General features: G+C 45.5%; 1 protein-coding gene across 3 annotated transcripts; it reads left to right on the top strand.

The window, feature by feature from the left end:
- Positions 1-827: 827 nt before the first annotated feature.
- CALCB (calcitonin related polypeptide beta) lies at positions 828-6,078 on the top strand. 3 transcript variants are annotated; one of them, XM_032113296.1, is made up of 5 exons: positions 828-932; positions 1,899-1,994; positions 2,257-2,388; positions 5,117-5,301; positions 5,609-6,078. In XM_032113296.1, the coding sequence occupies exons 2-4, from the start codon at positions 1,909-1,911 to the stop codon at positions 5,274-5,276; spliced, it is 378 nt and encodes a 125-aa protein (XP_031969187.1). In that variant the 5' UTR covers positions 828-932; positions 1,899-1,908; the 3' UTR covers positions 5,277-5,301; positions 5,609-6,078. The 3 variants fall into 3 exon arrangements, with proteins under 3 accessions (XP_031969187.1, XP_031969186.1, XP_031969185.1); XM_032113295.1 differs by having other exon boundaries at positions 5,114-5,301; XM_032113294.1 differs by lacking the exons at positions 5,117-5,301; positions 5,609-6,078 and adding an exon at positions 3,185-3,730.
- The last annotated feature ends 6,898 nt before the right edge of the window (positions 6,079-12,976 follow it).

Genomic DNA, 12,976 nt, shown 5'->3' with positions numbered 1-12,976 from the left:
GAGGGCAGCTGCCCGGTAATCCCCGCCGGCGGCGCTCAGCGCCGGGCAGCGCGGGGGCGAGCCCCCCTCCCCAGGCGCCTCTTCCGTGCGCGGAAAGGCGCTGCACCTGCCCCTGAAGTTGTGTGATGGAGACGGTGGTGATGCTGATGGTTTCCTCTAGGAGTGCGGAGTTACTCCGCGGCCCCGGCCCGGGGGCGGTGCGGGCGCCCGGCAGGGCAGACCGCGGGAGCCGCTCACTGCCTCCATGGGGCTGCTCGCAGGTGTCACTCGTCCCTCGCCCCGGGGAGGAGCGGCGGGTGCCGGCGCCAGCGCTCTCTCCTCTGCGGGGGAACCGAGGGGGCTCTGGTGTGCTCCCTTCGGGCAGCGATCAGCACTGTCGTCCGCCCTGCCCCTGTCCCGCCGCACATCCCGCCCGTGCCCGCCAGCGCGGAACCCCCGCCACCCACCCACACGCGGCTGCTGTCGGGGCGCCGGGAGAGCACCGCGTACACCCGGCTCCGCGCCGGAGCCGTGGCGGCGGCCGGGGGAATTCCCGGGGAGGGTGGGCCCCGCTCTGCAATGCGGTCCCACTGCTGCAGAGGTCGCCACGCGTGAGCGGTGCCGCGGGGGCGCGGCGGGAGCGGCCCCCCCGCCCCTCCGTGCGCAGCGCCCCAGCCGCGCCTCGCCCCGCGCCGCGGCTTTTTTTGTGAATGGGACGCTCAAGGAGCGGGCCATGACGTCACCGCCGGGCCCAATTGGCGCCCAATGGCGGAGCGGGCCCCGTCGGGCGGCCGGCGCGGGGATTGGCTGGAGGGCGCGCGCGGGCGCCCACGCAGGCGGCGGCGGCGGCAGGTATAAAGGGGGCGGCGGGCAGTGCGTGACACCGCGGATCGGCGGCGACACCGGCACCGCGCCCGCTCCTCCGGCCGCGCTCCGCTCCGCACCGCACCCCGGTAAGCGCCGCGCCGGCCGCGGCTTCTTGCGCGGGGCGGGTCCCGGCAGCGCCGCGTCCCTGCCAGAGCGCGGGGCCCTGGTACCTCCATTCATATGCTCGTGTACGCGGGGTAGCGAGAGCCGAGGCGGGGGGGACAGTCCTTCCCCGGTCGGTCACTTCCTTACCCCGCCGATGCGACGTGGTGTGTCCGGCCAGGACGAAGTGCTGCGGCAAAGGTCACGGCCAGAGCGCCCCGGGGAGCCTCGGGGAAGCGGGGCGTCCTTTGGAAGGAGGCTCGCAGCTCCCGTCGAGTATTGGGAGCTGGCAAAAATGAGGATGATGTGGTGGTTATGATGTGCTCCTTGGAGTCCAAGACACTGACGCTGTGAGAGAGCTGTATCTCAGATCTTCAATAACAGCAAATTTTACAGGTTTTGTGCTTATGACTGATTTTTAACTTATCCTCTTCTCTGGTTTCAGAGTAGAAATATTTATTGAAATTAAACTACTTAATTCTTAAAGTGTAATCTGAACTGGGGTGTTAGTGTGCTGGCTGGCAAGAAGCAAGCAGCTTCAGGTAAAGTGCTAAGGGGGCACTTCTTTCTTAAACATGTTAAACACTTACTGTTTTTCCTTTTGATTTGTATCTGTCCGTGTCAGACACACTGTCTGAGACATTGTGTGCAGTTGTTACCGGAACGTATTTTCTGCCAGTTTGAGGAAAGGTGCTTTAAGTTGACTGCAAACAGCTGCATGTCTGAAAAGCCACATTTTTCTGCCCTGTAATAGTGCTAAGCTACCATAAAATTTTGAGAAAATGAAAGCATAATAGCAATAATCAAAATAAACAAAAAGGTGAACTTAAAATGTAAAGCTCTTCATATTTGTGCTACTTGTGGCTAGGAAGCAATGACCTCTTTAGTGGAACTTGCAGGATTGAGAAGGTTGGAAAACAGCCATTGCTTGATGTACCTCTTTGTTGTAGAGAGGAAATCATGGTTATGCTGAAGATTTCACCTTTCCTTGCTGTTTATGCCTTGGTTGTGTGCCAGCTGGACAGCTTCCAGGCAGCCCCAGTCAGGTAAGAAGCTGGTCCTGTTGCTGAGTGCTCTGTCTGAATGCTATGAAAACGCTTAATATTCTTTAGAGGTCTGTGAGGGAAACAGACCACAGTGAAGGAGAAAGGTGGCTGCTTTTTGTGCTGTGGCTTTTTGATCCCACCTATGAGTGCCTAACGGTGCGCATGAGGGGAGCGCAGCGGGCTTTGCGTCACACTGTGGAAGGCACTGTCAGTGACATGCAGGAGTGCCTGTCAAACCCCTGTTTTCCTTGCCTCTGCCCAGACCTGGCTTGGAGTCCATAACGGATCGAGTGACTCTCAGTGATTATGAAGCTCGGAGGTTATTAAATGCGCTGGTGAAAGAGTTCATACAGATGACAGCAGAAGAGCTGGAGCAAGCCTCTGAGGGGAACAGGTAAGGACTGCAGTCCTGGGCAGCAGAAAAGCAATGTGGGAGTGTTATGTGTTTGATATTTAGCCAAAGTCATCTGAGAAGACCCTCTGCAGGTCAAGGTCTTTTTATTTTCTTGGGGTTATGGCTAACTGGTAAAGGATGATACTGCAGAGACATCCTAGTGTTGGTGTCAAGAGAATGGCTTCCACCTAGTTAACCTGCCTCTGTCTCTTCTGAAAGTGGAGGGCGATTTGAGCTTGAATGAGTGGGTTGTGTTAAAATATGGCAGCAAAAGGTACGTCTTCCCAGTGGGAGTGTTAGGGGATTACTCAGTCACTCTTGGATTCTCTGTTGTGCAAGTGCATGCTGTTGTAAGGCATGGAAAGTCCCTGGCAGGAGGGATGTGTTCCTCCCCGATGCACGCAGCGCCACTCTCCCTTGGACCAAAGGCATGCAGGAGCACTTGCATTATCCTAACAGGATTTGCATTGCAATGCATGGGGATGGATGAGGCACTGAACAGCATGCGGAATATAGGGGAGGTTCAACTTCCTGACCTCTGACTATATGGGCATCCAAAAGGCTAATGGACTTGCTTGTCAACAAAATTGGATTCATTAACAAATAGTGTTTTCCTTCTGACTGCTTATGTATGAACTTGCCTTGCATGGAATGTGATGCTGAGAGTTTGGATTTATTTTGAATGAATTTTTAAGTCTCCTAACAGTAGATTTTTATGTAGGGAAGAAATGCATGAATGTGCATGTTTGAGGTTACTCTTCCTTTGGGCATGTTTTTATTTTTTTCCCCCCTGCAGCCTGGATAGACCCATTTCCAAACGCTGTGCCAGTCTGAGTACTTGTGTGCTGGGCAAACTGTCTCAAGAATTGCACAAATTGCAAACTTACCCTCGCACTGACGTCGGGGCTGGAACTCCTGGCAAGAAGCGGAATGTGCTGAGTGACCTGGAACATGAACGCTATGCAAACTATGGGGAACCCCTAGGAAACAACTAGACATGCTTATTTCTCCCCCTCTACCTTTTTTAACCTGATGCATGTGGATCTAACTTTGATTGCTAACTTTGCTGTGTTCTTTTGGTTCTGTTTTCGACAGAGAATGTTTGAGATGGACCTAATGGTAGGAAGACAGAGAACATAACATGCATACCAAGCTAGGGGAGAAAAAATAAATAAAAATGATCAGCACTGCCTTGACATTCCAAATGATTTTCTTAGACACTGATTAAAAAAAAAAATTGAAACAGGGTTCTTCATTTCTGGCTGCTAAATGTACAAGTAGATTCTTTCTTTTGTGCTTGCCCATGCACTTGTTCAATAAACCTATTTTTCTATAAGGATTAGATCTGCTTGGTTTAAGAGTTTGTTTTAGAATGTGAGATTTCTAGGTGAGGCTAGAAACATTTTACAACTTAATGTTCAGGAGAGGCAATGCTAGTAACTTCTAGAAAAGTTGAAAGAGAGCTTAGAAGTCAAAGTTCTACGTATACATTGATATGTACTGCTGTAATCAGGCATGCATGCAATCCTGTTGGTAGGGACCCTGAGAAGCAAAGAAATCAGGAAGACTCATACATATTCATTCAAACAAACTAGAAATGTAATCCTGTTTAAAACTGGGTACTGAACATGTCCAGGTAAGAATTTTGTGGTTTTTTTTCTTTTCTTATTTTACAATAGGTCTTTGCACTATATTTGAAACATATGTACCTTTAAAATATTTGTGACGATTTACAATTCACCTACATTATGTTGTCTTGAATTAAGAGCCAAACCCAGATTTCTTTACAGTTCTGTTGCAGCACTGCATCTATCTTTTAATCAGAGGCCTCTTTCAAAAACTTGGCATAGATGTTAAAAACATTACTCTTCATTGTTAACATTAATAAACTGCCTTGTGATGCTTAGCTGAGAAAAATCCCTCCTACTGCAAGAAAAAAATCATTGCTTTAGTAGAAAACTCTTTAAGCAAGGATTGTGTGAATGCATATTCCTTGCAGGTCCCCATCTGGCACAATTGTTAGCTGTAGGCTGAATTGTGAGCACACAACTAATGCTGTCAAAGTCTGAAGTGCTCCACGGTGAAGTGCTGTAGTAGAAAGAGGTCTCTACTACTGCAGGAAAGAGAGGTTCTCCCATTCCCACTAAGTTCCTGGAAGCAGTTTGTGTGTTTGTGTGGTTCAGCTCTGAAAGCAGCTGGTCAGCTGCTGAGCAGGTACAGCCCTGTCATAGTCACTGACAAAGCTCCTGTAGTCATCAGTGATGCTGCAATTCCATTTGTTTTCTGGCTGTTAGGGAGCACAGGTGTTGGAGTGAGAAGTGAAGACTGTGTCTGCTACTGCCTTTCAGGAGCACCTCAAGCTAAATACAAATGTGAGCTTTTGGAGGAAGCAGGGATTGTTTAAGTGCTCCAGACCTGAACCTCCTCAGCTTCTCTGTGGCCATAATGCCTGGCTGGAGGCAAGGCAGTAGCCCAGGTGCTGCTGAAAATCTGGCCTGGATTTAGTCTTCAGTCCAGCTGCTTCTGTAAAGTGAGCCTGACACTGAGAAAACCATAAAGAGGCATCTTTAACAGATGTAAGCTGTGCACACGGAAGGCGCAAATGCCTTCTGCACAGCCAGCCTGCTTTTAATCCTACAGAAGAGTCTTTGCTCGTCATAGTGATGTTCCACTGCGTGCAGGGTTCATGCTGTGGGATCTAACTCTTCCTTTTCCTCCTGAAAAGCAGTGTAACAGCACAGAAGAGGGCCTGCAACACAGCCACCTGTGTGACCCACCGCCTGGCAGACTTCCTGAGCAGGTCAGGGGCAGTGGGCAAGAACAACTTTGTCCCAACCAATGTGGGCTCCAAGGCCTTCGGCAGGCGAAGAAGAAGCATCCAGATATAAGAAGCTGAATGGTGATGTGAACACGGTAAGTACATGGCACCAAACAGAACCTGTGGCATCACCAAAACTTTAGTTTTGCTGGGGGAATAACAGAGCTGCATGGGTAACGTCTGAGAAGGCAGGCCAAGTAACAGTGTAAAAAGAAAAGAGATGTTACAAATAGAATAAAGACACCTAGACTGTGAAGAAGAGCTTTTGGAGATGTTGTGCTTAGGTAACTACCTTCACTGTGCATTAACTAAGCACAACAATTTGTTTGGAATTCTTTGCTTGTTTTAGCACTAACATTTCATTATCAACATATCAGTAAACTCTGGTTTTCTTTCTTACAGATCTTGAAACTGAAAACTCGACTTTAATTTCTAATGGAAGCAACTCTTCTTCATAAACCAAGACCGCCAAAAAGATTAATTTTTCATCCTACTATTGAAAATGTTTTATTTAATACAAATGAAAACACTTCTGTTATGTATAGTAAAAGAGGATCTAGTTATTAAAGTTAAATTATTGTATATTCTTTTTATATGCAACTCTATTTCAAATAAAATGTGACGGCATCTATTATTTATTTATCTTCCAGCTTATGTGATCCATGCTACTTATCCTGGCCCTACTGCCAAATCTCGGGGATTATACTAAACTGCTGCCTGGCAAGGCATATGAGTATTATACAGTGTGCTGTGCCTTGATGTAAAACACTTAACTATCCTGATTGTACAGTATGTTTAAAAAAAAAAAAGAAATCACTTCAATATTGTATTATTTGTGAATTTACGCAAAATTAAAAAAAGTATTTTAGATACACTTGGATTGAGAAACTGATTTTTCATTTGGACACGCTTATGGATACATGTGGCACTAAGCCAACATCATGGCAGATCAGCTAGTCCATTGATCTGCTCCAGCCTTATTAACTATAAATACTAGGGTTTGAGTCAAAAGTTCAGGACAGAAAGAATAGCTGCTTTTTATATATATTAAAAAACCCCAACTGAACCAAGAGACACTACTTTGACTTCTGCAAGAAAAATAAAAAGAAGCCACAGATACATTTAGTAAAAAGATGGAGATAAATTTAATCATGTGTAGTTTAAGACTAAATATTTTTATACAGGCTGTAGTTCAGATGAAATGGCCTGACATCTGCTGTAGATTTTTGTGTAAGGTCAAAAAAGTGAATTCGAAAGGAAGGGAAAGAGAAGCTACGGAAATGTACATTTCTTTGAAGCAATCCTGAGGCAGAGTCTATTTAGGGATCAGGGATAAATAATTAGAGTGAGTGCAGAAGAGGGTAGCTGGATGCATTCCATGGACTTATAAGTGGTGCTGCCAACTTCCTTCTCAAAGCTGCTGCTGTTTCAGTTTAGTAGCTGAGTCAGATATTTGTTTAGATTTGTTTCGTGCTTTACAGCCTGACCCTAAAATCTGCTTCATCAGTTCAGATGAATCCCAGAATGGGTGAGGGAAGAGGCCACAGTGGTCATCTGCTCCCACCTCCCTGCTCCAGCAGGGTCATCCTAAAGCACACGACGCAGGATTGCATCCAGAGGGTTCTGGAATATCTCCAGTGAGGGAGACTCCACCCTGCTGTGCAAAGCAGAGGTGGGGGTTCTCACGATGTCTCTGCGTGTCTCTGCTGCAGGTGTAATGCAAAAGGGGACCTTGGCCAGCCTGGTGGAGACAGTGATGCTGCCTGGTGACAGTGCTTCCAGACCATGCTTGTTCCTGGCTGTGGGTTCACTCCTTGGGGAACACCAGCTCCGGTAAGTCAGTGTACAAAGCAGGCCTTGTAGGAGATGAACCCAAGGATCTGCTTGGGTTAGGCCAAATTGCCAGTTTTGGAGCCTGTAAGCATTTGTTCCCATGTTTCAGGTATTTTTCCCCATTTTTCTTTACACAAAGTGGGGGTCATATGCTGGGATCACCTGGCTACCTCACCTTTCCCTGTCACTGCAGGTCCTCTTTCCCTGCCACTGCACCTTGTCTCTTTTGTTTCTTATTACAGCACTTAATGGCTTAATCTCCAAGATAAAATGCAAGCACAGTTTTTGGGGTGAATACTTACAATTTAGTGATTCATATTCAACAAGAAGCCAGGCAATGCTCATAGGCCCCTCCTGGCTTTAATGTCTAAATTGTCAAGCAGTTTATTTTTCCGTTTCTAGCCATTCTCTGCTGAGACACACCTGAGGCTCTGTGTAATTGAATGATAGCTGTAGTGTCCATCTAGTTTAAAATCTATTAGCCTTTCTTTTCAGTTTAACAAAGTTATGCATTTTTCTGTCAGACAAAGGGATTTCCTCAGACCAACATTGTACAAAAACCTAACAAGTAAAACATTCTAGTAACCTTGGTGCTGGCTTTTACATTGTCCTGGGTGTAGGAAATTTGGGTGAAACTTTTGATACATGGTTTTTGTGTTGATTTTTGTTTTCTTTTTCCTTAGGAAGAACTAGCTACTTTCCTGTTTCAAGATCTATTCCTGTTCTATCTTCTGTCTCATTTCTCCTGAGAATCTGTCTGCACATCAATGCAATACACTTAGCAGTACATATCCCTGTAAAGGATAGAGGGCTGAGCACTGTGGAAGCAAGGGTGAATACAAAAAACCTTTTCCATGATGTGAAGGGAGAGAAGCCCTTCACCACAAAAACGGAGCTGCTCAGAGCTTTAGAAGAAGCAGATTGTTACTGAAACTAGAGAAAAGCAGAGTTGTAAGCAGTAATATTTTAAATAAAAATTTTTAAATTTTAAGGTAGTAAGCATAGTAGAAAGAATTGCAAAGCTGCTAGAAGGTTGCTTTTACTGACTGTGAACAAGTGGAAGAAATTGCTTCCATTTTTAAAAGGTACTGTTCTGGGTAATATTACCCAAAATTTTCAGCTCTCAAGTAAACCCCAAACTTCCACCCAGGAGAAAATCTATTTTGGAATCAGCATTTAAAAAGGAAAAGTGTGGTTTCTAATGTACTTGTCTTTCCATTTTGATTACACTGCCATTCTAAGAATATTTGAAGCTGGTGGAAAGTATAACATTGGTGCAGTATACCTGAGTGGCACCAAACCCAAATTACTTAGTATTCTGTATTCATGCACGAGTGTCTATGTTCTTGTTGATGAGGCAATGTCAGCCTGACTATAGTTTGGTTCTAACATTTTTAGATGTTTGTCTGTGTGTGTTTTCTTTAACCACTATGTTTTTTTAAAATCTGTGGGCAAATGAAGTCTTGGGAGAGTGCTTTGCAAGTAAAGGCAAAAGTGGAAGAAATTTCTGAGAAGGAAAAGAATATTATCAGAGGATAATTTATTGTAGACTGTTCTCATGTAACTAGAGTTTTGGGGTTTGAATTTGCCAATTGTTTTCCAGTGGTTTGGATTTTCAGTGCCAATATGGACACATGCATCACTGAGGGCCCATGAAAGGTTATGAATTTTGCCCAATCCTCTGCTCTGAGCTCATGGGGGGATAAAAAAGCCCCATCTTGTGGCCAGTGAATAAGCACAGTGAGAGCACGGCATCCAGGGATCCCTCAGATGCTTTTGCCTTGCAGGTGGGTGCAGCTTCCAGCTGGATGTGAACAGGGTACGCAACCTGGGCTGGTGACAGGAGGCAAACTCCTGCTCTTGTCAGGAGCCCCCAGAGGCACTGTGCAGGGCTGTGGTGCCACTGGGGGGTATCAGGCAGTCCTGGGGCAGCTGGTGTGGTACCAGGTGATGAAGAACAGGAGCTGAAACCGGTATGTGTCCTCATGGACCTTTGCAGCTGCCAAAACAGAGATGCAGGAGCTCTTCAGCTGTGTGCTTTTTCCCAGGAGACAGGTGGTGTTCTGCTTCTAGATCTGACTCAGTTTTTGGTTCAGGATTGGTCACCAGGACATTGCTGCACGTCTTGATAGAGCATCATTTTGAAATAATCCAAGCGGACTTCCACCGTGGCAATTTTTTTTTCTTCTTCTGTTAGTGAAATTTAATTCATCTTCCTGAAAGCTTCCATTATCTGCAGTGTGAGAAAGGAGCAGAGCTAATGTTATTGCTTCTGACACTGAACACTGCCAAAAGCAACTTATATCAGGCAGTAGTAAATTTTGGTATTGGTTGTCTAATCCAGCATTGTCATGTCTAATCAGCAGATTGAACATCTCTAAGAGGTGAAGAGTTTAAAACATGCTGGAGAGTTCAGGCCTGTGCATTTTTCTAGACTGAAATGTCTCAGAACAGGTGAATACTTGTTAGAGATAAACTGGGTGCTTTAAACCTGGCTTCGCCCAGGCTGAGCACTGGCAGCTTGGTTCCAAACTGGTCACAATCACTGCCTCTGACAGTCAGCTGAAGGCTGCCCTGGCAGCTCAAAGGGCTCTGCATGGTGCACACATCTGCTGTCTCTTTACTGTTCTAAAAGGCACCACATCCTTCCCCTATTCTCCACTTTGGATGCTCCTTATGCCTTCTAAAATTGTTCTTTTCTGCAGGTAATGTCCAAGTAGTATAGTACCCCTCTTTTTTTTTTTCCCCACAGAAAGAAAATAATTCCCATTTCCAAATTACCCCTAACGTTGTCATACTTTCTCTGTGAACTTTCCAATCTCTGTGAGATTTCTGATTCAATGGAGTAATCAGAATCATTGCAACATTTATCTTTTCTTTCTATTCTTGGCTTCACCACAGCTCTTATTTTCACCAATTACTCTTTTGGCTGGGGCTGAGCTGTGATGCCAGCTAAATTATTGGTTTCACCTCCACGAAAGCAAATAATTGCCTTCAAGTCTGACTGCTAAGCCACGAGGGCTTTAAACATGGAACAATGTGTGATTCCGAACCGTGGGCGCAGAGGCAGCGATGAGGGGGAGCTGCCTGCCAGCCACCCCGGGCGTCTCCCTGAGAGGCCACCTATCCCACTAGAGCACAGAAAGGAGGTGGACAGGACAGCCAGGTTAGTGTTTTTGGTCACTAGCTCCTGTCCTCCTGCAGCAGCTGTGACCCAGAATGCTGGGCATGTTGGAGAGTGCCTCCTCCTCCTCCTTCTCTGCCAGGGTTGATGGAGACAGCAGGCTCCTGGCAGGACCTGTGGAGCCATGGAAAGAGGAGCCCACACTGTAGCAGGTTTGGTGGCAGGACTTGTGACCCCACGAGGGACCCACGCTGGAGCAGCCCCTTCCTGAAGGACTGCAGTCTGTGGAAAGGGACCAATGCTGGAGCAGTTCATGAAATGCAGCCATGGGAAAGACTCACACTGGAGAAGTTCCTGGAGGACTTTCTCCTGCTGGAGGGAACCCACACTGGTGCAGGGGAGGAGTGTGAGGAGTCCTCCCCAGGTAGAGAAAGGAGCTGCAGAAGCAGCGTGCGATACACTGACCACAGCCCTCATTCCCCATCACCCTGCACTGCTGGGGGAGAACGTAGAGAAATTGGGGGTAAAGTTAAGCCTGGGAAGAAGAGAGGTGGGAGGGAGGTGTTTTTAAGACTTGGTTTTTCTTATTATTTCACTGTGATTTGTTTGTAATAAATTAAACTGATTTCCACAAGTTTAGTCTGCTTTGCCCATGACGGTGAGTGCTGAGTGATCTCTCCCTCTTCTTATCTCATCCCATGAGCCTTTCATTATATTTTCCCTTCCATGCCCAGCTGAGGATAGAGAGTGACAGAGTGAATGAATTTGGTGGGTACCTGGAGTCTAGCCAGGGTCAACCCACCACACTAAAGGAACATTATCACATGGCTATTTGGACCCTTTATAGTTTCTTTGCAGCTTTGCAAACACTTTGAATGTACAAATATATTGTGTCAGACACATTAATTTGCATATTATTCTGCTGACGTGCTTGAAAGACTGTTACAGGTCTACACTGTCTCTTGTGGAGGGAGCCAATTATTCTAGTTAGCATATGTTCCTAAAATAGTTGAATAAATAGTTTGTAATTCCATTTGTAGCTCATTAAATGACCGTGATTTTATATGGAATAATGTCATAGTTGTTATTTGTGGTGGATAGGAATGGCCTGTTGCTGGAAATGAATCCCAAGAAGGTGCATCAGGGGAAGGATGACAGTCCTTGTAGTTCAAGCAAATTTTATCTATGGAACAGGCTGAGGGGAACTTCTTAGCATGTCAATCCTGCTAGAGAGGCAGAAGAAGACAATGTTGCCAGCGTCATTCCTGTGTGTGTACATTTTCCAAGGAAGGTTTTACTCCTTGTTAATGCAGTCCCTCTTTATCATTCCGTAGTTAAAGATACTATCTAAGAGTTAAATTAGTTATGGAAATGAATATTGATTTGTGTTCTTAATGTAATAGAAGTAGAGAATTACATAGAAAAAGGAAATAGTTTTGATCTTCAGATACTGGAAATACAGAGTTTTAATGAAAACTGCCATAGTCTTTGTTTAAAATGCCTACAGATAAGCAGATGAGAGACCAAGCCATTTGAAGCACTTTATGTACATTGAAAGTAAAGTCAGCCTTTTTTCATAAAGTCTGTGCTGTGGCTTTCTCTAGTTTTATCTTATTCTTGGTAAGGTTATACACTTCAGTGTACAAAAGGTTTGTTTGCATTATGTGAAGCTTCCATTTGCTTCTTTTCCATGGCTTAGGTTCTCAGAAGAAACAAAACGTCTTTATTGCACCTTGTTCTGATAAACAGTGGCAGAGCTATGTGTTACCTTGCTTGCCATGTCAAAACACTGGATTTATAACTGTGTGTTCTAAAACTACATGCATTTAGTATTAACTTACTGAAGTGCCTTTGTGACTGCAGTTTTTGATAGGATTTGTGTCCCTGTTCTGTTATTCCAGTGACTTTCTCAACAAAACTTTCATTGCTTATTTGTTATCGCTTGTTAGATTTGCAGAAGCTGCACTTCATAGGCTGCCACTGGTGCCACTGCAGTGATGTGGCAGGTAGGATTGGAGGTAAAGCCTCTACTCTTAAAGAGGCTTGTAATTTGGGAGGTGAAAGTGAAAAACACTTCTAGTTCAGGTGCTTTTGATGATATGTCAAGATAAAAGTAACTTGGGTTGTCTCTCACAGCCAGCCAGCTTCAAGCTGATCATGCTCCATCAGCCTCCTAAACACCAAGAAAACTGCTGTCTCCATCAGGCTGTGGGTTCTCTATGGACACCAGGATTATCTTTTCTTTTGGGTGATTTCCCTCCCCAGCCAGCAGTTATTCTCTTATCAGAAGTTCAACCTGAAACCTGCTGGGCGTCACAAAGTACAGCCCTCAGCCCACCATTTGTGCATCAAGTGCTTTTTGCTGTATACCATCTAGTGACTTTATTTAGTATCCCTTATGTCTCACAACTCACCTTTTCCTCAATATTGCTATTTCCAGTTCGGTTGGCATTTCTCTGGTGAGCTGAATCTCCTTTAAAGCACACACAGAGGACTCTAAATTGATACAAATATAGTGTGTACCTTTAAATCCCGTTTATATCACCACTGAAATGCCTGTAAGGTAAACAAGGATCTAGACTAACATTTCTATGTCTTTATTTCAGTCTCAGGTTAAAGTTATATCCAGGAGCAAGAGAGGAAAAGGCGTTTCACTTTCTGTTTTAGCAAGTTTTTAGTGACTGCATAGAAATGAGAACTCTATAAACCTGCTCAAGTTGAGAGTGATTGGTAAATACATCTTCTAGAAGCTAGAGGGCACAGGAGCCACAGAAAGCCTCTGGTATAACTCAGTTACCAGGAGGTGTGAGTGA

Source organism: Corvus moneduloides, chromosome 6 (assembly GCF_009650955.1).
Source record: "Corvus moneduloides isolate bCorMon1 chromosome 6, bCorMon1.pri, whole genome shotgun sequence".
NCBI classification, from domain to species: Eukaryota; Metazoa; Chordata; class Aves; order Passeriformes; family Corvidae; genus Corvus; species Corvus moneduloides.
The sequence above is the reverse complement of the archived record's forward strand: the minus strand, read 5'-3'. Positions and strand labels throughout refer to the sequence as shown.